A 25,519-nucleotide genomic window follows, 5' to 3' on the forward strand; every position below is an offset into this window, starting at 1 on the left:
CAAAAGAGTAGTAAAATTCAATACAAAAAGGGAAATGTTTATACATACTCAGCACGGACTATAGGAGACAGAACAAAGCAGGAGGTCATTTCATGACGTTTTGAAGTGCTTTCGTTTAGGTTTGCACTCTTCTTAAGGGGTTACATGGGTTTACGAGTTTAAAAAAATCGAATTTTCTTCATAAAATTTTACACACGTCTTTGAGATACAATTCTTAAAGACTTGAACGATGAATTTTTTTCGATTACAACTATTTGAAAAAAATGTCGCGAAATTTGCAAAGAAAGGTATTTAAAACTCATTCATTATGACTTCATTTCTGATCTTGCCTCGAAAAAAGGTACACACGCGCTAACAGCAGAACTTCTTGCAGGATCATCTGAAATAAAAATTAAAACTTAGTATTTTTATTTAGACCACAACCAAGTATTAGACGAAGAAAAAACAGAAAAAAAAAATTTTTATTCTTGGCAGACGTTTCAACAAAAAAATGCCAATTTTGGTAAAACATTTTCGAGTTTTTTTTATTAGGTGTAATTGAATAAAAGTCTTCTCCGGAAGAATAAAGACCAACTACAAGTCACTCATCATCCCCGTCCTGCTTTATGGTGCAGAGGCATGGACGATGACAACATCTGATGACCTGGCATTACCAGTTTTCAAAAGCAATGTTCTGCGGAAGATTTATGGTCCTTTGTGTATTAGCAACGGTGAATACCGCAGTCAAAAAAGAAAAGAATTGAACAAAAAATCCTTCGTTCAAGACCTTGTTAATTATAACTCGAAAATCTTGGAAAAATTTCATTAAGATCGGTTGAGTAGTGCTTGACAACCAACTTTGTAAACACAATTTCATGAAAAACGCGTTTAAAGTTTTAAGTGAGACTTTTAGCTGCATATCTTTCTTTTACTCGGATAAACCTGAGAACTTAACACAATTTTCCAGAATTAAATAAGACAGTAATATATATTTTTCTGAAGCCGTGGAGCCCCTAATCATAAACTAATGTTTTATCAGCTATCAACTGTAAGAGATTACAAGCAGCTTTTCCTTTTTAAAACTCCCAAAAAAGCTCTGCGAAAGCTTGGATGAAAAGCTGAGTGAAAGCTTAACTACATGTCACTTACATTTTTGAAATCATACCCTAACGAAAGCTTTCCATGTTTCGTTTCAAGATATCTTACTTGTTTCACCTTATAAATATGACTCTTGTACAATATTTACTATATAAAAGTTTAATGATTCATAAAAATAATCAGTTTTAAGAAGTCATAGTAATTTTTTTCGTGCATTTCAAGTGATCAGATTTCAATTTTTATTTATTTACCGGTAAAATGATAATAGAACAAGTTTGTTAGATATTGAAAGCTAAAAAGATAGTAGTGTATTGAAATCCATTGGGAAAAGAAGATAAATAACAAAAATTAAAGAAAAAATGATTAACGAGCGTTCTGCAGTCGGCAAAAAGAAAAAGAGTCAGAGAGAAAAGTTCAAAAGCAGTTTATATCGATTTCCGGCGAAATTATGAGTAGTCTAGAAAAATGTTGTAAGGCAAAGTTAATGAAAAGATCTTAAACTTTAGTGTTACTCGTAACTCATTTTTTACATAACCTCAAAATTTATGTGCAAATTCAAATAAACAAAGTTTTTGGTCTTTACTATTATCTTTTACAAAAAAAGTTTTTTTCTAGGAGTTAATTAAAGTAAACTAACCTTTTTATGTCTCGAAAACTTCTTTTAATATTTGTTTTTTACCTTAATATCGCTAATTTCTTAAAAAAATTGAATATGTGGACTTATGTATATATTTTTAAATAATTTCTCCAATAAATGAGGAAAATTTACATTTTTCTTTCCTTGCATGTATCCCATGTTTATTTATTTGTAATCTCTTTCTAACAATAATTTGCATGTTTCTCCAACTAACCCAACTAACATGTCTCGTTTGCTTTCCGGCGAAATTTGTGCGCTAAATGCATTTTTGGAGTTTTTGTTGTTACTGTGCTCGTGGGGCTTGTATTCGTGAAACTCGTGCGCGAATTTGAAAACGAAACAAAATTTTGAAAGAAAAAATTTACAAATTGGTACGGTGAATATATAATATTTACGTGTGTGAGTTATACACGGTACACAATGAACTCAAGCAGAACCAAAATTCCAAAAAGACTTCAAAGTAATCAAAAAAACAAACAAATACACTAAAATGTTGGTAATTTTATTGAAGCAAAAATCTGGTGAATACAGCTTTGTTTTTCGCAAATATTTTCTTAAAGTAAGCGAATAACATATATCTCTACATGTATGTACTAGGAAAACCAAATAAATGTTTACTTGACTATTTCTGAAATAATTGTTTAGTAACAATGGAACTACTTTCGGACTAGTCAATATTTTTCCAATATTGGCTGAAATTTAGTTTCAGAACTTTTCAGAGCTAATTAAAAGATTTGAAAATAATACATGAATTGGTCCCTTTGTAACTAGTTTGGTTCATCGGTTGTCCTCTTACAATTAAAAAAGATTTCGTACAAGGACTGGATTTTGATCGTTCAGATTGAATGGCAGTAACATATACATATGCTATAAAGGTGGGACCTCAACAATATATACAGAGGTTGTTCTGGCAATAATCTATGCCAAAGCTCTTGAAGAGATTCTGTCAAAGAAAAAAGTTTTCTATACAAGAACTTGTCGGTTTGTATGGCAACTATATGCAATAGTCATCTCATATCAGGGATTCCGATAAATGAGCCGTTTCTTATAGAGAAGACAACGTATGAACAATTCCAGTTCGAAATCTTTAAAACTAAAGAGCTAGTTCACGTAAATACAGACAGACGAACATGACTAAATTCACTCAGCTCGTCATGCTGATCACTTATGTACATACCATATTTCATATGGTCTCCCACGTTTCCTTGCTTGTTCAGGGTATAAACATAGTGATATATCAACTGGTCCTTCTGCGACTAGTCTTACCTTTAACTTTTAGTTTAAATAAAAATATTATTGCAAACTTAACTGACGAAATAAACAAAAAAAAACCCAACAGTTTCTAGAAGGCTCTTTTGGCTTGCCATATACACATATTTTGTTGCATACTTTGAGGCGTGATGGCTTAAGTTACATGCATACCGTCTTACATTGTTTTTACTCACACACTCACTTTGCAAATTTGTATTGCTATCAAAGATCGCCGTCTGTGATTTATTGCTTGTCGAAAATAAATCAAGTGAAGTCATGTACCGTTAAACCAAACTTCCAATCAGCCACAACATAGCACTTTAGGGAAATACTTGTGTGCGTGGTAAGTGGAAACTTGCACCATTAATAGCAGGCAGACCTTTCGAACGCACAACTTCTTAAGTGCAAATGTTGCATAAACTCACACAGAAATTCATAGTTGGTTTTTGCGCTTAAGTAAGCAAATTTAATTTGAGTGCTTTTTGCCCCAAAAATTGCTGCCATGAAATTGGTTGCATGCAGCAGCTTCTGGCTTACCGCTATTATTTGCTGCTGATGCCTCCCAAATAAGCTGACAAGAGCAGAATTCGCTCGGTTATGCCATCAATTTGAGTTATACAAAATTTCTCAAACGCTTCGAGTGATTTGTGTGAGTTTGTTTGCCTATGTGTGTGTCTATTAGTTTTGCATGAACTCGCAAATTTTCTGCCCAAGCAAGTAGCGCAGCAATTATGGCTTTGATGTGATTTTAGAAATGCATAACTGCTGCTTATTTATATTGTGATTTCAATTAAGATTATATTAAAATGTGATTTATAGTTGTTTGTCAGCGGAGACGATAGAATAATGCATTTGTTCAGGATATCACTTATTGTAGGCTCGCATTAACTTTTACATATAAATTAGTTGTATTGCATAATGTGATGCATAATAATAAAAAAAACGATACTTTTTTTAAGTTTTTTATTTTTTAATATTTTTACCAAAAAAATTTTGAGTCAGTCAGTCCACTTAAGCACCCACTTTTTTTATTTAAACGCTACTCAATTAGTTTAGCACAATTTTAGTAATATTCATACACACATTCAGCTAATGCCGCATCGATTTATTTGCCATACATATTTTTCTTATTGCCAAGCCTCTTTTTGCCTGAAGCCACTCATAACTGGCACAGTGCAATGTATTTATTAGTGGCTAGAAAATGCCTATTGATTTTCAATTAGCACGAAACATTTTATATTTTTTCAAGCAGACTATACACACGCACACTTACACATTAGTGCAGTTTACAGTTATTTGTATATATTTAAACTGTGTCACTTGTACTTTGGCGTCAACATGCCAACAACTCTTTGTAGACTATAAGAAAGTCGTACTTCGCTGTCATATGCCTGCCTATGGCAATTTTCTCAACCGCTAATTTAATCATAAATACTTGTGTCTATTTGTTGTAGTTATAATTTGCTTATATGGCACAAAGGTGACACACTAACTGGCAATTATGGGCTAGAAAAGCAAAGGTTTTGAGACATATGTATATGTGAAGTGAAGTCAAAGGGTTGAGTAAAAGCAGGCTGCGGGGGCAGAAATGGGGTGATGATATTTTATCCCAAACTATTTCGTGAATATTCAATTAGGATATATTTAATTTGCAGCGGTTTAGTAAAATTATTTGTATATGCCACCAGGATACTTAACTAAAATATTCTGGTACAACCTTGTACTTGACTTATTTTTATATAAATAAAGCATATTCGCGAACAATAATTTTCATTTTGTCCTTTGTAATCCTTACTTAAAGCACTTCACTTACTATTGCTCCCCAGTGAACTATTTGGCAGACTATTTATTACTTTTATTTTCCTCAACTGCTTACTGATAAGTACAGAAAAGGTTAAGAAAAATAAAAAAATATATTTAAGTATGTATACAAATTTCGCAAGAAGTATTTTTCAACAAAATTTTCCCAAATAATACAATAACAATAAATAATTTCAACTCTAAAGCTTTAAAATGCATTAACCGGCCATGAACTCCTTAAAGTATGCTTCATAAATAATTTCTTTCTATTTTTAAAGTTACCTCTTACTACAATTTATTGCTCACTTCCATATCTTTTCCATGTAAAAATAATGAAAACATACAGCGCTTGAAAAGAATTTGCTTAAACAAAATGGAAGCATAATAAAATACATGAAAAGCTACCGTATTAAAATCAAATCTAAAGCAACCGCCGACAACGCCGCAATCCAGCGATAATGCAGACACAGCAGACAACATAACAATAACAACAACAGCGGCGATATGCTTACACAAAAGCTGCTAAAGTGGCATATAAAGTGTATGATAAAAATCTAAAGTGTGGCAGACGGCACGCATAAGATTAAATTAATAAAAGGACAACAAATATTACACGCTGGTTAACGGCGATAAACGGGGAAGAAAGTGCGAAAAGTAAAAAGAGAAAATAGCTTTTGTTTTGTCTGCAGTAGGAGGCTACAGATTTAGCTCTAGTACACAGCTTTAAACTTGGTTGTACGGGCGGCACAACGCTTCGTGCTAGACGTTTCATATACATGTGTATTAAGTTTAATTATGATATTAAATTTATAAAAAAGTACTTTGAAGGTAGAACATTTAAAGCTATTTAAAGCTTATAAAATTTAATTATAAATCATTAGGCATTTTTTGTTTTATTTTAAACTGTGAAACGTTAAAATAGCTACGGTGAACACATTAGTCAGCATAAATTATTTATTTATCATGTGATCAACTTTGACCCGGATTGACAAGTAACTAAATTTTCATGAATTTTCAAAATAGGCTCTTGAGGCAATAATGGTATTCCAACGTTAAATCCAAGTTTCCATACACATCTTTTAAAGGTTTTTTTTCGGTTTCAACTTATTTTTGGAGCACCATTCGCTAAATTGTTTACTAGTTTCGACGTCGTATTCATAAACCCATGTCTCGTCACTAATAATAATGCGTTTTTATGAATGTAGAATCCTCAGCTAAACACCATCTTTCAACACTTCTTTAGCTGTAATTAAATTGGTAACACAAAATCTGAAGCAAACTCGTTGTTCAATATTTTCTGAAGAAAAAATCTCAGAACCTCAAAAATTCATATCCGCTAATAACAGATTAATTAACATATGAAAATCAAACTTCTGTCTAACAACCAAATGGTTTTACCATTCCAGAAAAAATATATTTATAACCTCGATTTGCGTGCAGTTTAAGCCGACCAGTCCGGGTCAAATTTGATAACGTGGTATTTAACGGTTTAAAATTTTATGGAAATATGGCTTCATGTTAGTACTCTAATTTAAAATTTCCTAAGAAATTTTTATCCCATTTACTTTTCACTTAACCCACTTTCGTGCCAAATAACCCAAAGCTCCAAATAAATCCCTTTATTGGTCGTTTACTACAAGTTGTCACTTCTCTAATAAAAAAGCATTAAATCAGTAGCAAAGTAATAAATTAGTCACACCTTTAAACATGCCACAAAAAAGGCGTTTAAGCATTTACATATATTACGCCATAGTACACATCTAGGCGCCTAAGCTTATATTAAATAAAAACAGGTTGTATGTTTTGTGGTTTGCTTTACATAAATACCTGCACAACATTTTCCGCTCCCTTTTGACACATACGCCTATATCTTATTTATATTCCCAGTTCCCTGTTTCCTGCCTTACGCCTCAGCGCTTTTCTGTGTCTGCGGCAAAATCATATATCACGCTCAATTAACCCTAAATAATGTATGTATATGCAAGCATATTAGTAATACTCCCTTGTTGTTGTTGTTAAGTGCGGTGTGTATGCTTGTTTATAACTGGTTATGGTTTGTGGCAAATAGTTTTGTTGTTGTAGGGTATGTTCGCCACATATTTCGATGAAGGGAGGTGTATGGCTTAAAGCTTAAAGTGCCTAAATGCGTACCATGCTCTATGGCATATTTCTCTGGTCTTTAACAGGTGCAAATTAAGCTATATTAGGGCTTGAAGAACGTTTAGATTGGAGAAATGTGGGAGTGCTGTTACGAAATATTTATGCAAATGCTTTTTTTTCTCATAAATAATGGTAGTGAATATTGCATATTCAACAGCCTTCAATTATCAAGCCAAAAAAACGTATGCTACTAGATAAAAATTGCCTACCTTTAGGAGAAAAATAGAATATTTAATCCTCTTTGGAGCATAATTATAACTCATTCCAATCACTTTTTTTGCAACAATAATTAAACTCTCAAATTCAAAGTTTCAACTTAGTATCCTTACGTTTTATTCTTCATATAACCGATAAAGCACACTCCATACAACCAAGTCAACCATGGCGCATCACAGCACTATCTCTTCTAATTGTCAAATTCCTTTGTATTCACTCCATTCAACCGTAATGTTAAGCGCTTATCGTTCGGTTCCCTGCCACTGAATAATTTATACCACTATCGCTGTTGCAGCTGTTTCTGCTGCAGCATACCCGTGGTCTGCCACAAATTTATGTATTGCAGCAACCCGAAAATTCTACATTTACCGCAACACTTCAGTTATTTCTCAACCTTGGCGCTTGCGGAGCGGTGTGCGTGTTTGCGCTTTTCTATGCAGCACTTCAAAGATTTGTTGTTGTGGCAGCTTTTTTACTGCATTTCTTCCTTTTCGTCGAGTCAGCATTCACCGCAGTTGATGCCACGTCTTGCCAGCTCTTGGCTTCGCATTGATCCACCCACCCATCAATCAGTTATTTGCTGTCTTCTCTTGCGCTTTCGGTCTGTAAGTCAGCTTCATGCGTTATATCCTTTATGTTTTCATATAATTTTATCGATCGTTCGTCGTTTTTTTTTTTGGTTCAATATTTACTTTGTGTGTCTGCAAAATTTTATTATCAAACAGTCTTCAATATTCGAATGCCTTGCATATTCATTCTACTGGCTGCCATCCATTTATATGCTCATACATATAGTATATGCTCTTTGTGAGCTGTGCTCTCATGTGCATCTCTTCGTACGAGTGCTTACATGCCCTTTGTATTCAGTGGAATAAATTTGATGAATGTTATGTCTGTCTGTGTATTTGTGCGCTTATTTGATTACCAATTGAAATGGAATTTTCGCCAGTTATCAATGCAAAAGCAGCTACAAAAGGGCACTGAGCAATATTCATTAATCGATTTGCAAAAATGTATTGGAAAAGACTCTTCTAAAAGATCTACTCATTCTGAAAGATTAAAAAGAGAGCGAATTAAAATCAGCTTAGAGGTCTGTGTCAATTTTTGGAATAAGTTGGAAATATGAGTTATTTGTTTATTTTCAAATATTTCCGTCTCTAAAATATGTTTCAAGTAGCGCAAAGCTTATACTTAATGGTTGAAATCTTTTTTTAGATTTCGCCATAAATTATAACAATATTGTTTCAAATAAGATAAGCTTGGCATATTCATATAAATCAACAGTGCCCAGTAGGCCAGTTAATTACTTTTAGCTAACTCGAGAATGATGAAGCCAAGCTTTATCTTTAATAATTCTTCTTATACTAATAAACGATAAAACTAAACCTTAGAGAGTTCTTCCATAAATCGTTTCTAATAAGGCTCCAGGGTTAATCAAATTAATTTCGAAACCAAGCTTTACCATTAGGTTATTACAACCAATAGGTTATTAGTGCTCACTCTGTTCTAATTGCTTAAAGTTAGGCAGTAATGTTATTATAAAAGCAGTATCTCTATTTGCCGAATAAGGTAGATGCTGTGTAAACATCTAGCGGAGATTAAGCGAAGAACCTGAAAAACCTATTTATTACTGATATCAAAGCCAAGTTTCACATTGGTCGTTTCTATTTATATCTTTACAATACTGCATAAGTGTTTTGCCATTTGTAATTCGGGATTAGAGAAAATTTTAATCATCAAAAATCGCTTTATTGCTATTCAAAATAAAAATAAAATAAAAAGAAGTTATTCGGTGGCAAGTCAGAACTTTACAGTGGATTACTTATCAAATCGATGTTTCAAGTGCTCAAAAATATTGTTGTTTCAGTTGAAGTGTGAGAGCTAGCATTGCGTAGTGAAGAGTTATCCGTCTTCAGGAGTTTGTTTATCAGATTTCTTGAAAGGCAACCGGCAAACAGACGGTTGTATACCACTCACAATTTACTGTTCTGCTTTGTTCCAGTGGTATGTCCAGTTTTTCCAAAAACAAAAAAAAAAACAACAGGCAAGCATTTACTTGGAAATGTTTCATGCACGAACAATTTTTGTTGGTTTTGGCTCAACATGAAACACCCATACATACTGCTGTTCACTTTCAGGCTCATACGCGGAAAACTACCTGCCTCGATATCTTAGATGTAATTGTTGTATTTTTTTTTTATTATTTCTCTTGAGCAATCGACAAGAGTCTTTTTTTGACTTGTTGAAGAATTTTATGGGGTCCCACGTGAACAAATTGCTTAACACCAAAGTGTTCACGCAATATTGTATGTGTCCAAATGCCAAATGCCTATGGTGTCCCAATCTCCCGGTATATCACATGACTTGCAATATCTTTGCGCACTGCATCAATAGGTTCCTGAACAACAACTGATTTTGAACAACGTTCTCGAAATTCATCTTGAAGTGATCTACGTCCTCAATTGATTCACCATACCATTGATAAACACTGCTCCGGAGCTTCATCGTCAAAAATTTTATGAAGTTCATCTACGCGCTTTTGATAAGTTAATAACGTCGAAAGTTGAAAAAAATAATAGTGCAAAAATGTTCGCTATTTAATTCCATTTCTTGATCGAAATTAAAATTTTGACATATTGTAAACATATTGAAATATTGTAAACGTACGATATTTGTACGTGTGTCAAAAATGTCGAATGTTTCGTTTAAGTTTTGAGTTGTTAGATTGCCAAACTAGGGTTCAAAATATAAAAAGAAATCTACGTATAGCATGAGCAAGTTCACCTATGCTTCTTTTGCCCCAAAATAGTCAGACTTTTGGTCAAATAATGAAAGTGGAAAATATTATTTAAATTCTCACAGATACTTCTTTGGTGCGGAAAATATTTGATAGTATCTTTGCCCTATTAATTATCATATTCAATTATATGTATGTCTGCTTCCAAACTCTGCTTTCATTTCAAAAACTGATACATAAGTACTGTTGTATGTGATATATAATATCTTCAATTGCATGACAAGAGTTCATTGCTCGCCTAGCAGTTTTGTACACTGACTCATATACACATGCATGTACTTATGCGTGTATATAAGTATGTGTGTGAGTGCATGCGTTAACATACGAAATAAATTATATTTAATAAGCTCATAAATATGTCGGATACGACATCTTGGACTGACTAAAAAAAATGAAGCACTTGCTGGCTTGCTGATGCCAATTAAGCAATAAATATTTAGAATGAACAAAATGAGGAGAATAGTACTGACATTACATTACAGTATTAGGGATGTACTTTTATGCAACACTGAAAGAAATATTTGAAATTATTTGAACAGCAATGGTACAACATCCGAACAAATTGTTGATTGAAGCCCTATGGCATATAGCTGCCACACAAAATTAATGATCACAATCAAATCATGGTATGGAAAACTTCTTTAATTGACAAGATATCTTCACGAACGTTGGCATGGATTATTTTCCTAGGCAACCATACAATTTCCGAACATATTACTTAGATTTGACAACTATAGCATATCGCTGCCATACAAACTGAACAATAAAAACCAAGTTCTTGTATGGAAAGCTTTTTTATTGAACAATATATCTACACGAAATTTCGCGTACATTATTCTTTGAGACCATGCTATATTATCCAAACTAACTGTTCAGATCGGATCACTATAGCATATAGCTGCCATACAAACTGTGCGATCAAAATCATGTTTTTGCATGGAAAACTTTTTTATTTGATGAGATATTCTCACGAAATGTAGCATATGTTATATTCCAAGGCAATGGTGCAATCTACGAAAAGATCACTCGGATTGCACTACTACAGCATATAGCTGTCATACAAACTGAATGATCAAAATCAAGTTTTTGTATGGAAATCCTATTATTTGTGGAGATTAATAAAATTTCGTTTGCCAAACGAAGTTAAAACGGCAATGTTTTCATCCAAAATTACAGACACCCCTAATAAAATGAAAAAAAAAACATGTTTTCTAGGCAGTTGGCCAGTTTACATTTCAATTTATAATCTTTCATGCGCAAATATCATACATTTCATATTACTCCGCGCTCAAAAGAATTAAATCGATATTTGACACATTGTAGCCGGTTGTGTTGTCATGACAATAATAGCAACAACAAGCGCACGACAGCACCGTTTAAAACTGTGCCACTAGGCATATGCGCCGAATGAAAATTCTACCAAAGCAACCTACACTTTGCTACAACAAAAGACAATGCAAGGGTGCTAACGCGGCAGTGGGGAGTGCCGCACATAGCGAAAAACCCGACAAAGGAACAGACTGACTAACATGCTGGCAAGGGTGTTTGACTTCCTTTGTTTGCCGCTGTTGCAGCTGTTGTTTGCTTACAGCAATTCGCGAATACGAATGTGAAACAGTGCAGCGCAAATAGCACTCGCTGCAACTTTTGACCTCACTTTGCCACTTTACACACACACAAAGCTGGAACATACATGAAAGCGCATACAAATGCAAATATTTATGCGAAGAGTCAAACAACTTTGGCGAGTTCGAATAAATAGAAAAATGGCAAGCGGTCGCGTGATGGGAATTGCAAATGTGCTGATAAGCAGTTTAAAATAGTTTGTTAAATGAAATGAGATGGAATATGAAGCAGAAGTGTAGACATAAACAGAGCACTCAAAAAGCGACATTTTCTCCAATCAAAACAGAAATAATGAAAATATTTTTATAAAAGGATTTATTTCCATTATCTTCCAAAGTTTCAGAATTTAATCATTTTAATTAATCCTGATTATATTTTTTTTTCCTTCTCTCCTAGCATACGCAACAGCCGTGGCAGTCTCGATAGCATCGGCACCGCACCCCCTTCATCGGCTGCCTCACAGGCCAGCTCAAGCGGTGGCTCGAACCCTAAAATGGACAGCAACAGTGGAGGCGGTGGAGGCGGCGGTTCTGGTAACACCAGCGCCAACGCAAGTCCACAACATCACACACATGCTCAGCACGCGCAACACATGCAGCAGCACCATTCCGCCGGTGTGGTGGGCGTACATCGCTCGAACTCACGAAATGGGCGTGACAACTGGACGAAAATGCCGGAGCCACTGAACGGACACAATAAAGGTGAAAAATCTGAAAAGTCATCGCCGTCAAGGCGCAGTATGGGCGGTGGCAGTGGTAGCTCTTCCAAACAAGGTTCACCATCGGGCCGCACTAAGGGTGTACCGCCCAGTTTTGGCTATGTTAAGCGTACGAATGGGAGCGCCACAGCAACGGCGGAGCAACAGAATATCGCAATGATGGGCGCAGCCTTGATGAACGCAGGCGGTGGTCAGCCAAATGGCGGTGGTGGTTCGCCGGGTGGCATGTGTGGCGGCGTGGGGCGTACAGCACACGTTTCAGCAGTGCCGCGTACTGCCACCGGTGCGGGAGGACGGAAAGTATCCGGCGGAACTCAGACGTTGCCCAATGATATGACAAGTGAGTAAATAATACTTTTAATTTTTGAGTATTTAAAGTTTAAGGAAATTTATCGAAATTTTTTTTAAGTCTTTTGACAAATGTTGGTTGGTTGAAAAAGCAGATGCATTGGCGTCTAATCTCATTCAATCGCACTTAGGCCAGCGCTAGGCCCATTGTTTCCCCGGGAGTTAACCAATTAAAGCCTTATCCAGCAGATCTGGAGATTTGGTTAAATACCTTACTCTTTTTCACCAGCTGGCCAATGCTTCTTAAGTGAGAGTAATGGGAGCGTGGAATATGTCCTTCTCAACCGCCCGAAAGCAGGGCATTCGCATAGATATTGCTCCCTCATCATCCTCTGCGCACGCCCTGCCTTCGGCTGAATCCATTTTTTCCATTTTCTGAAAATGTGATTTCATAGGTGCCCTATTATAACATATACAATGTTGCTAAGCTCCCTTTGCCTAAAAGTAGGAGCTTTTTGTTTAATCCACTATCAACACTACCCCAAAGTCGTATACCCTGTGTTGCTTTTGTTCCAAGACCTAAGGTGTTCCTCTACGGACAATAATCGCCTCAAAACGTCAGCTTTTGAAAGGGATGTTTGTATATTGTGTGCATATATTTGCAGTTGCTTATTTTGAAGGTGGTTTCTTTGATAACTATTTTTTCCTTAAATTCCAGAACTTCTTCCCAACACTCAACATCGTAGCTTTTCTTTAACTGGTCCCGGCGCAACACAGCTCAGCCAATCAATTCGCGAACGCCTCGCTACTGGATCGCACAGTTTACCCAAGCCGGGCACAGACCTACATCTATTTCAACAAAGGTAAGCTCTTATATTTATATTATAATCATATTAGTATGTTAAGTAAATAGGTTAGAAATAGAACAGAAATTCATTATGATGTTCACAGCTCCATGATATGCATCAAAAAAGCGGTCGGATAGAGACAAAATTCTGTCCAAATTCTTTAGTTTCACCGCGTGAGTGCCAATTAAACAGTGTCCAGCTTGCTGAGCTTACATGAGGCTAACAGATCCAAAGCCAGAACGTGAAAAGGCAAGGAAATATCGGTTCGTTCACATCCTGAGGGATGCTTGATGTCCATTCTCCTAATATGGCCAAGCGATCTTAGTCGCTGCGCATTGATAGAAGCTAGATACTTTACACAAAAATTGTTGCACACTTTTGGCCGCCATCGTATTGTTCTAAATACGTTTCCAGTCAAAATTGTTACAAAGCTCCTTATTTTCTATATTGAAGCTTATAACAATCCCTTCTACATTAAAAAAAAATATATATTGAAAAATGTCCATAAAAAATCCATATACCCTTTCCACAGAGAGCAATTTTTTATATGAACTCAATTTCTGCTTCAAACTCTTCTACTAATTAGTGAAATATACCCATATCTCTCACCACTTCGGCGCGAATATTCAACAGCTATTTAATTAGTGTACTGTGGCAAGCATTAGCAAAACATATTTTGTGGTTTGCTCTGGTGCAAATTAATGCATAACTGATGTAATTAATTTTAATTGCCCCAACAAGTTTCACAGTGATGTGAGGCAACTAAAAAGAGCAATATAAAAAGTTGGGAAAATTTTGAAAATAATAAAATTATAATAAGCGAACGTAAATATGTATGTATTTTAGAAATGATGCGATTTTGAAAATTTTATTGATTCGATGAAAACCGCCGAGCAGTGCACCAACCACTAATGTGTCTGTGCAACATATGCTAATTATGTTGAAGGCCTCTTACCAATTAGACTTAATAAAGGGTGTCGAAAATGAAATGTTTTTCCTAATGGAGCATAATTTTTGGAATAGTTTTTGAATGAAAGAAAAAATGATCTGCTAATTATTTATATATTTATAGGTAAACCTTATAGATTATAAAGTCTAGGATTTTCGTTCCTATTCAAAATATTAAAATAAAAAGAATATATATAACTAATGTCTTCTATAAAATATCATCGTCATAATTTGAAGGATTGCTTAGACACCCTCTATTGGGTAACTAATTGCCATAAAACGCCACTAATTACATGCATTTACCATGATAATTTAACTGATTTATTGTGATAACACCAAGTTAAACCCTTTGCCGCATTGAATGCCGGCATTCACACAAATCCGTAGATAGTACACAAACATTGTATATATAACACTCTGCTCACCTTTTTCAGAATATCAAATCGTCCTGGCAAAATGATCGATGGCTCACTCTCGGACACGCAAACCTACGCCGAAGTCAAGCCCGAGTACAGCACATACGCCATGTGGCTGAAGCACAGCAACACGGCGGGCAGTCGTCTATCCGAGGGCGATTCGCTGGAGAATATGCAAATCGGTTCGCCGGCCATGTCACGCCACAGCCATAAAATGTTGCAACATCGGAATGCTGCCGCAGCCGTTGCAGCAGCGGCGGCAGCTGCAGCCGCACAGGGTAGTGGCATGCAGCAAGCGGGCGGCGCTGGTGGTGGCGGTGGTGTTGTGGTGGCTACCGGTGCGGGCAATGAGTCGCCATATGTGCAGAGCCCACGACTGAATCGCAGCAACAGCATTAGGTAAGTGGAATTGCTAATAAATTTTTAAAAATTCACTTAATTTAACGAGTTTAGGTTTTGTATTGGTAAATTATATTTTACTGAAATTCCTTACTACCCTATGTTGAACAATGTTTAAATAAATAACTTTTCTAACTTTTAACTGCGCTAAAGCTACTTGAAAGAACGGACATATCCAAGGTGAAAAATAATTACACTTAAACTTGCTTAAATACGCTTAGTATTTGTTTCACTTGAAAATTCATTTTTTGAAAATGCATTTACTGATTCGATTCGAAAAATTACTAACAATAAATTAAATTCAACTTTACATATGTTTTACATACTAACTATATTAATCATTTTGCATATTTAAAATAAAGCTTCACAAACTTTTGCTTAAAAATTAATTATAATACATTTTTTGCGCTCTCAAATATTATATCTGCAATAATTGACACATAAATAATATTTTTCTTTTATTTTAAATATCATACCGTAATTAAAAAATCTTTTTACTAAAATTAAACTATTAGAATTTAATTACTTCAATTTTTAACTCAGAAATATATTTTAAAAATTTTTAATACATATTTCGATTCATTTAACAATATTGTTACCATAGTTGAGTGAATGTAAAGAAGAGAAATGTAAATTGGACTTACTTAAGCTCTCTTATAATTCACCAGATATCACTGAGGTCGATATACAATCGCATTCTCGTATTTAAACTCCGATTCGTTTTTAATTAGGGACTTCCTTTTCTGTATAATAAAAAGAAGGCGCTGTATCAAAATACTACGTAATCTTTTACATGTATATCCTTAGAGAAACTTTACAAAATGTATTAAGAGTTTCTTTATGAAAGTTCTTAAAATGTGAATTTGTGATAATGATATCCATAATCGCTAAATTTTTTCAAAGGTTGGTTATTTAACCCTCATATTAACAGACATCACAGAGTAGATTAATCTTGAAAAAATGTCAAAATGTATTTACAAAGACCTTTTGAAAGAAGCACAAAGCTATCAAAGGTTAAGAATATTTTCGTGTAGAAAACTATTTAAGGTAAACACCTATTGTGAGAACCTAAAAAACACCATTTTTGGAAATAAAAAAAAATTATATCAATTGTATATATGTATATATAGTACATCTATTGAGAAGGCACAGTAATTTTTTAGAAAACTATTTAAAAAAAATGCGAGTCACTCGTGGACTGCGACGACGCTAAAAAGAAAAGCTTCTCCACTCCTTCGGCGTTTTCGGGTTTTTCCGTTGATGAAGTTTTAAAAATTTCTTCTTCTTCTTTACTGGCATAGACTCCGGTATTGGAACCCTCTGTTAGCCGACGCACTTTTTGATAGAATTTTCGAGCATTACCCTTGTCGGCCAGTTTGTTAAGCTTTTCATAAGCACGCATTTTGACCTCTCTCTTTTTCTGTCTCTAAACGCGTCTACCGCACGTGTTATGGTCGATCGGAGCGTTGCGAGGTTCGGCTGTTCTTTTGCCTTTTGCTCACATAGGCGTCTACCGGCAACAGAATTTCTCTTCCACCACGAGTTCGACAACGACCTACTCGCCCCAGTTCTTTTCCCGTCCATTGCCCTTCTTGGACGGCGGTGATGTCAACCTTCACTTTTACGAGGCATCAACTAGCTGGGTGCGACACCGTCCCAATTAACGGACCGGACATTTGAGAGATGGCTCGCATTCTCACATTAGCTCACCTTCAAACATTTCTGGCCACTTCCAAGTGAATGAAGCTCATTGAACTTTCCGCACTTCCATGAACTTCAACACATACTTAACTCCATCCCTCAAAATGTCTTACTAGAAGATATTTTTGGTACTAACGGTTGAAAAACAATTAAGTTTTTAAAAAAAAATTTGATATATAATTTTTTTAATTTTCGTTATTTTAGCATGTAGTCTATGGAGAACTATGGGTATATAGAGCATGCAAAAAAAATGTTTTGTGATCGGATCATTTGTTTCCGAGTAATCACTCAAACAAATTTAAAAAAATTATTTGCAATAAAAACACTTTTAAAAATAAACTAATAGAGCCGACTGAACAGAGCAGATACAATTTTAAGAACTGTAACACAGATCTGGGTGGATTTTTAAATAATCTCTTAAATTAATTAGTGAATCCACGAGTCACGAACGTGTACTACCACTGAAAATAAAATAGCAAATGGTCGCATGTTATACCATTTCAGTTCAACAACCTGTATAAATGCTCAAGTATGACATAAATATAAATTAAGACAGTCTCTCTTAACTATTTTTTTAATAAATGTCTGAGAGAAAAATACATTGGTTCGTGTAGTCATAAATGAAAGAAGAGAAAGACTTTGATAACAATTAAAATGAAAGTTTGACAGTTCCCTTCGTGTATGAACTTGTATGTCGCGATATTGTCTCTATATTAGATTCTACAAAATTATTATGTACCCTATTTAATTAATTAATTATTATAAATTTTATTTATAATACTATTTTCTCGCTCCTCCTAAATTTTTGGCGCATGCCGGTAAGGTATGTTCACACATAATATAATATATATATACATAATCTGCGAATATTTATTCATATGGAAATAAAGCATAAGCATGAGGAGTACTGACTGGCGAGTACATAAGCTGGTCACTGAAAAATATGGAAATGAAATATGCCAATTATTGCGAATGTGTATATTTATGAGAATATGCATATTTAAATCTGCTAGTGGTAATAATTTCCAGTAAAATTACCATGGCAAGCAATAAAATATATGAAGCAGTTAGTGAGTGACGAACCAAAGAAGGAATGCATACTTTTAAAGGATGTGCAAAGCTTTCGCATCGACGAAAGTATACTGTTGTTCATATGTGTATGTATATGTAAATGTATATATGTGTGGGAATGCAAATAACTGTCCAGCAATGTGGATTTGTGTGAAGCAGCGCAATGACGGCAGAAAATTAGCAGTCGTGCAGCAAAAGTGATGCAACTGTCGCCGGATGACCAGTCTGATGTCTGCCATGTGCGCACACACACAATCACAGCCTCATTGTCTTTACTAACACACATTTACACGTGGCATTATACATATATTTCTTATTTTTATTTGTGTGTATGTGTTGCTGTTATACTGACACTAATGGCATTTTGCATGCAAATATGAAATGCTGCAGCATTCATTCATTCATGGCCACACACACCCACTCAGACAGAATAACAGCTTCAGCAGGGCGTATGATGAACACACATACCCACTTGCAAACATTGCAGTTTTATAACTGTGAATACAAGTATTTACTCAAGCAAAATGTGTGTTAGCTGCAACTGTCTGCTGGACACTGGCTCTTCGCTTGAGTGGCTGATTGCATGGTTGGTTGCCATGTGGCTTGGTATTTTATGTGTATGTGTACGTTTGTATGACTTTAATAGCGCACTCATTTGATAGCGCTGTCCATATGGTCATTGTCGATGAAGCGATATTTTTCTATTATATTATAAGTGCGCGCCAATCTTTTATGGTTTGCATTTATGTGATTCTACTGATTTGTGCTATAGTGCAGAGTTTCCTTATTTTTTGTATGGACTTTAAAAATATTTAAAAAATAGTAAAAAAAATAGTAAAATTAGGTCCACTTGAACCTGAGAAATCTGGGTATCGTTTTGAAAGCGTCAGTTTCGCCAAACCGGCATTTAAAATTGAACCAGTTCGGTTGCCGAGTCAGCAAAATACCTACATATATATATATCTCCAAAAATAATTACAATTTTGAAAATCCCCTTTTAAACATATTCTTGACTAGTAAAATTTTGAAAATATAAAAAAACATTTTTTTAGACTATAATTCCCCTTTAAACATCGAAGTAAAATATATCCCTGTGTTATTTATATAAAATTCAAAAATTACAATAAGCCATCTGTTAATATTAATATTAAATATTTAAGGCGAAATTTTCATGGGATATATTTTTTATTCCACCTTAATATATAAATATTATTAAACTAAGAGGAAAGATAGTCAAAAGCTTATGGCAGCAGCGGTAGCAAACCTAAAGAACACTAGATCCACGGACTGATAGCGGGCATCCATTTGTGGATCGACAGACGACATGGGGACCAACTAACCTAAATAGTAAGTGGACATTGGTTCTTTTGAAGTACAAGGTAAGAACTTAAAACTACACTCAGTGGTAGTTTTACGGTGGAAAATTTGACTAAACTCATGTGTCAGTCCACTGAGAACTGTAAAACTGTCAGCGAAGCGGCAGCCTCAATCATGACAAAACTCAGACATATAGAGCAGAATAGGCGACCGTTAAAGCCTTAAATGTCTTATCACTTCCTTGAAGTAATACTTAATCAGGTGGTTCCGTGGGAGAGTCTGGAGATGGGCTTGCTTAGATTTAGCACATTGAAATTCCGCACTCCGGCTTTTGATGTTTCCCCCACTTTAAAAAAATGACTTTTGAAATTTTAACGAAATTTTTCTGTTCGAAGAAAATTTAAATTTTCAGCTCCCACTTCTTTAATAATATCCACTCTTAGAGAACTTTTTGTATCTATACATTCTTAATATACGCCAAGGATAAAAATAATGAAAAAATGTTGTAAAGATTTTCTAAGTAGACGTTCATGTACAAGCGATAAAGAGTATTATCGTTCAAGTTTAACATATCTGCGTAGAATAAACATTTTATAGCAGATTTTTTTTAAATTGACACTTCGAAAAATAAAAAAATTATGAAATCAAATCTGTAATAAAAAAATTAATCAGTCCAGTTTTATAAGGAGTAAATAAAAGGTATTCGCAGAGGTTGAAACATACTTCATAAAATAAAATAAAGAAAAAACGTTAACTTCTAATGCCCTTCACAAATACAAAAGATTCCTTACAAGAACTTGACTCCGATCGTTCAGTTTATGTGACACCTGTATGCTAAAGTGGCATGCATAATGCGGCTCTGACAAATGAGTAGCTTCTTGTGGAGAAAAGGACGTGTGGAATATTTTCGATCGATTTGTACACTCGCGACCACGCAAAACTTACCACTATACATTCTTAAATTTTTTTCGGACTTTTTCGTTCGTTCGGGATTTTCTTCAATTTTATTTTATTTTTATTTCAATACAGCAAAAAGCACAGTTATAAAGTGTTGTCAAATATGCACAACACTTGAAAATTTTGCATGGCCACGAGTGTATAGAATTCATAGGATTTCTGATGTTTCCATCTGTGTATAATTTCGTGGCAAACTAATATACCCTCTTCAGGGTAAAAAAAGTTTTTAAGCTATTTAGTTTCCAAATTCTTTCTATATTTCTCGAAAGTACAAAAGTATTGTTACAAATCATATTCGTGAATACCGGAATGCCTCTCCTACTTTTTATACGCCACTCAATGTTAAAGTACTTGGGAATTACACATGCAGCTAAAAGTATGCTACGCATTTGCCTTACATGCTTGTCACAAGTGCATGTGCTTAGATTCCTAACACACATTCGCACTTATGTCCAAATACTTACACTGTTACTTATGAGTTAAACTTCGGCAATAGTGAATTAGAAGGGAAATTTAATTAAATGATTCTTTATAAGATTTTTTTTTCATTAATTTAACTCTTGGTCAAGGGTAAATTTTAGCTTTAACGCAGTCAAATTCAAGCTAGAAATCAAGAATTACATATATGATTGAGAAATAATATATGTATGTATGTAGGATTAAAGCGTAGGACGCTTTGAAGTAATTCTTATAGTGAAATCTCGAGAATAGTCACCTACAGATTTTTTTGTATTTTTCTAAGTTCTATAAAATATTTCAAACCCTATTTAATATTTGTAAAACTTTATTTTGAAATCATTAAGGTAACAGTTATTTACAAATATTGAACATAATGTTTTAAAAAGCAGTAATAACTGTTACTGAATACATAGAAATTCTTTAAATATATGAACAATTAAAAAATTCAAAATTTTTATATAAACGCACATACATACATATATCTCATATGTACTTAAACGTATATATTTTTATGCTTATATATTTGCATATATCTATGCCCTTTTATTTATTCAAATAACACATCTTAAGTTTATTTTCGTATACAACACATATTCCCGTTACACGACACCTACTATAGGCAACTAGTGTAATAATAATTTCGATTCTATTATCGGTTCTCAAGTCCCCTTACATTGCACCAATTGCGCGTAGTTGCAGTTGCCTGTTGTTAAATCGAATTGCAAGCCTTGCGGACAATTAAATGTGTAGCTGACACCGCGCTGGCAATAGTAGAACTTGCCACAATCGTGCGTATCACGCAAATAACCTTCAACCTCGCTGCCACACTCGCCATTGCCACGCGGATCCGGCACTATCGGCTGTTGTTGCTGCTGCTGTTGTCCGCCCACAGCGGACGACGCCACAACACCCGCCGCCGCAGGTCGTTGTATGGTTTCTGCCACCGAATTCAGCACTGCTTGCGTTAGACCCGTTGCGGTGTGACCATCGAAGAGTATACGATTGATAGTTTGCAGGAGCGGATATTTCTCGCCACCACAAGTGCCACGGAAATCGTCAGATTCCAATGACCACAACATCACGCCGGCCAAATCGTTATCCCTCACATATTGCGCTTTCAGGCCAATGCTGCGCGGATTCTCAAAGCCCACCCACTGTTGTCCCATATATGCGTACGGTGTCATTTGCGCCTCATCCCACTCCTCCTTCCAAGGTTGGGTTTGCATGAGTTCGCAGAGCTCGTTGTAGCCTATTGAGCCCGGTTCGATGGAGTATTGGCCGGCAAGGCCACGTCCCAAATGTGGTGCACCGACAGTGTGTTGCTCCGCATCGGAGAGCGTAAAGGAGCGTCCGTAGAATGGTACACCAACCACTAGTTTCTCGCGTGGCGCACCTGAAACAAAGTCGTTTTTCACTTAAAGGACTTTTAATGGCTATTGAATACAAACCTTCGCTTAGCCAATATTTCATTATGGCATCCAAGTTCAGTTGCTTATTCTTCTCGGTAATATCGTTGGGTCCTGCAAAGAGCGGCGCATTATTGCCAGTGACCGGATCCCATGGACCATGCAAATCGTATGCCATCACATTGATAAGATCTAAGTACTTTGAGATCTCCGTTATATTATACGACTTCGAAGCAGATGCGGCTGAGGAGCCTACAGCGGCAGTGAGCAAATATTCATAGGGGGCCAAGCTGTAAATTATTTAAAGAAGATTACAATCACTCAATATTCCCACAATAATTTTCAATCAAAACTCAGCGCCCACTCACCCCTCTTTCAGTTCGCGCAGCAGCGTTATAAAGTTAGTCTTATCGTCGTAGTTCAAATTGTGTCGCTGATTCGGATATTCCCAATCCAAATCGACACCATCGAAACTATGTCGTTGTACAAAATGCACTACCGAGCGCACAAATCGCTTACGCCGTTCTGGATCATTCGCCACGATCGAGAAATTCGCTGAACCCTCATTCCAACCTCCGATCGCCGCCAATGTTTTCAGTGTGGGATTTTGTAGCTTGAGTGCATTGAATTTACGTATATTGCCACGTCCGCCGTTGTCCTCCAAATCCAAATACGGATCGATAATGCGCAAATCCCCACTCTCCTCAATCCCAAAGAAAGCATACATAAGATGTGTACACAAGAAGGGATCAATGGTATTCACGTCGAATTTGCCACTTGATTGCCGATATGTGGCCCAAGTGCCGTGATAACAGACGACATTCTCTGTGGGGAAAGATAGGCGCGAAAAAGGTATGCATATAGCGTTGAAGTGCAAAAAAAAGATAGCAGAAGTAAAAAAATTATCATTTTTTCATATCGCTTTGTTAGTGTTATGTTTAATTGAATTCGGTTGCAAGCATAATCAATAAATTAGTAAACATGAATGGTTCTAGTTGAAGAGAGCTTCACCTACTTAAAAACCGCATAATTTGCATTTCATATTAATTTTTGTATTTATTCCATTTTATTAACTTTAATCGGTTTCTTTAAATTTTGAAATCATGCCCCTTCATATTTATTACATTTTTTTTGGTACTCTTAATGGGTTCTTTTTTAATTTCATGAATATTCTAGTCTAGAAATTTTAAAATTCTCACATATTTGGACAAATTTGATATTAAAAAATGTCTCTCTAAAAGATTTTTCAAAATTCAAAAAAGTTATAGCCGCTTTAGTGTCGTCCGACTTGGCCGGTTTAGTTTTACTTAAAATATTAAGCTCGTTTTTCTCAAAACTGACTTTTTCAAAACATTACCCACGATTTCTAAAGTTATACTAGACCGATTTACCTCCGCAAATTTCAGTTTAAAAAATGTAAAAAAAAATATTAAAAAAAGAGTTCAAAAAATGATTTTTTTCAGGCAGCCGCCATTTCCTACAATTTTTTTCCAACTTCTCCGTTGTTTCAGACATTGCGATATTATTCTAGATTTAAACTTTTCTTCTTGATTGGAGATTGCTTGGAATATACGCACTTATTTCCACGATTTTTTGAGACCCCATACGTCAACAGTTGCTAGTTTTTAAAGTTTTAACTTTTTTGTTTTTTTATTTTTTCCTGTATTCTTGCAAATTAATAAATAGTCAATAAAAAATGGTTAGTAAAAATATTAATTACCCTCTTTTTACGACATCTCAAAAATTACCTGAAACTCATGCCTATAGTCTAGAATTCCGCCTTAAGAAATTAATTTTCCGCTGGCGTTATAATTTTATATCAATTAACAAAGTCTTAACACATCTGTCTGGCAAGTCGTAATTTTTAAATTTTTTTAATAAATCCCTAAAAGCGCAAAAATATTGAATAAAACATTTTCAGTAGTGACTAGTTAGAATCAGAGACTAATTTTCCCCGAAGTAAATATTATAGACTAAATAAACACTAAATTTTCAAAAGTAACTAGTCCTCCATTTTCTCTTTAAGCACAGGAAGAAGTTATTTAAAACGTAATTTGAATTAAAGAGGGTTTAGAAAACTCAAAAGACGTATTGGACTGTTAAGTAAGTTTTTTGTTTGTCGATTCACTAGTGAAGTGAAGTCCTTTATGTTTATGTTACCGTATACTGAATTTTTTTGATCAAAATTATAATTTTAAAATTTTTGAGTCAAATGGTATTAAGACTTAGCAGTTTAAATGCACTTGTATGTTGTTGAAGGACCAAAAAACTTATTTATCCACTTAAATAACACTAAAATTGCATTTTCTTTTCAACTCAACTCTTAACTCACTTCGAATTTGCGCTTTTGCGCATCCACTCTGTTGCAACAGCACACCCAGTGCAACCAGCACAATTACTTTTAAGAACATTTCACAATTGTTTGCACTGCCACACTTTCACTTTGCTCAAGTTGTTTATTGCTTGACAGTTCTTCGATCATTACTAAGCGTAAAATCGCGGCGCTCTGATAATTTATAGTCGATCGATATTTGCGAAAGGCAGACTTCTTTATTTACAAAATAAAATCCCCACTTGAGTTCAATAATTCCTATTTACCGTTTGGCAAAAAAACACAAAACAAAATTTCAATGACAACAGAATGCCACAATGGAAGCTAAATATTGGCAAACCTTTTCCGTTAACTGATAAGAGCATTGATGCATTGATAAAAGAGATGTCACTGAGATAAATATACCGTAATAACATCATACACTTGCATACTTTGGTATGACGCATATATGCTTGATAACTTTTGCTTTCTACAGGGTCTACTGGCTACTCTTATTATATATAGGAATATGTTTAACAAAGAAAATGTTCTTTCTTGAGAAAATAAATTTTATAGCAATAAAAAATGTACACTAGTCCTTTTTTACCATTGCACTTTGTAACTTTTGTATTTATTTTAGTAGATAAGTAATACAAAATAGCATAACATCACCAATGCACTAGCTGTCACACCAAAATCAATAAAATAGTTGTTTAACACGAAACTTGCTTTAAAAGAAGTTTTTTTTTTGTATTTCAGCGAGCAGAAAATGAAATAAATTTGTGAAGTTAAAATTTATAAATTTTAAAGTTTTTCGAAGAAAACACTTTTTCTTTCTAAAATATAACAATTTTTGCGATACTGAGTTCAGAATAAGGAAATAACGCAAAACAACTAAAAAGTCGTAACTGTTGTTATATCACCGTTTAAAAGTCATAAATAAATATTGAATACAAGAGAAGTACGAAGCAAAGCTTAAAGCCGGCTGGATCACACTTTTAGACCTTTGCAGCCAAACTCGGCCTTACTCGGCCTTGTTATTGAACTTGAGAGGAAAGGAGATACACTAGAAATTAAACACAACGTTTTCATTTCACAGTAGAGAAAAATATACCA

General features: G+C 34.8%; 2 protein-coding genes across 6 annotated transcripts in view; one reads left to right on the plus strand and one right to left on the minus strand.

Moving 5' to 3' along the window:
* Window positions 1–25,519, plus strand: part of LOC120767342 (protein sickie) — a 460,987-nt gene that overhangs the window by 336,829 nt on the left and 98,639 nt on the right. For 3 of the 5 annotated variants that reach the window (XM_040093298.1, XM_040093297.1, XM_040093299.1), the window contains 4 exons: window positions 11,961–12,622; window positions 13,289–13,433; window positions 14,801–15,181; window positions 15,335–15,361. In XM_040093298.1, the coding sequence (XP_039949232.1) occupies window positions 11,961–12,622; window positions 13,289–13,433; window positions 14,801–15,181; window positions 15,335–15,361 (1,215 nt within the window). The remainder of the gene's footprint in view (window positions 1–11,960; window positions 12,623–13,288; window positions 13,434–14,800; window positions 15,182–15,334; window positions 15,362–25,519) is intronic. The other 2 variants (XM_040093300.1, XM_040093301.1) reach the window with 1 other exon arrangement.
* Window positions 21,214–24,563, minus strand: LOC120767345 (chitinase-3-like protein 1). The gene is made up of 4 exons (XM_040093303.1): window positions 24,425–24,563; window positions 22,461–22,917; window positions 22,135–22,382; window positions 21,214–22,079 (listed from the first exon to the last, which is right to left on the minus strand). The coding sequence occupies exons 1-4, from the start codon at window positions 24,501–24,503 to the stop codon at window positions 21,346–21,348; spliced, it is 1,518 nt and encodes a 505-aa protein (XP_039949237.1). The 5' UTR covers window positions 24,504–24,563; the 3' UTR covers window positions 21,214–21,345.

The sequence above is a fragment of the Bactrocera tryoni genome, chromosome 2 (genome assembly GCF_016617805.1).
Source record: "Bactrocera tryoni isolate S06 chromosome 2, CSIRO_BtryS06_freeze2, whole genome shotgun sequence".
NCBI lineage: Eukaryota > Metazoa > Arthropoda > Insecta > Diptera > Tephritidae > Bactrocera > Bactrocera tryoni.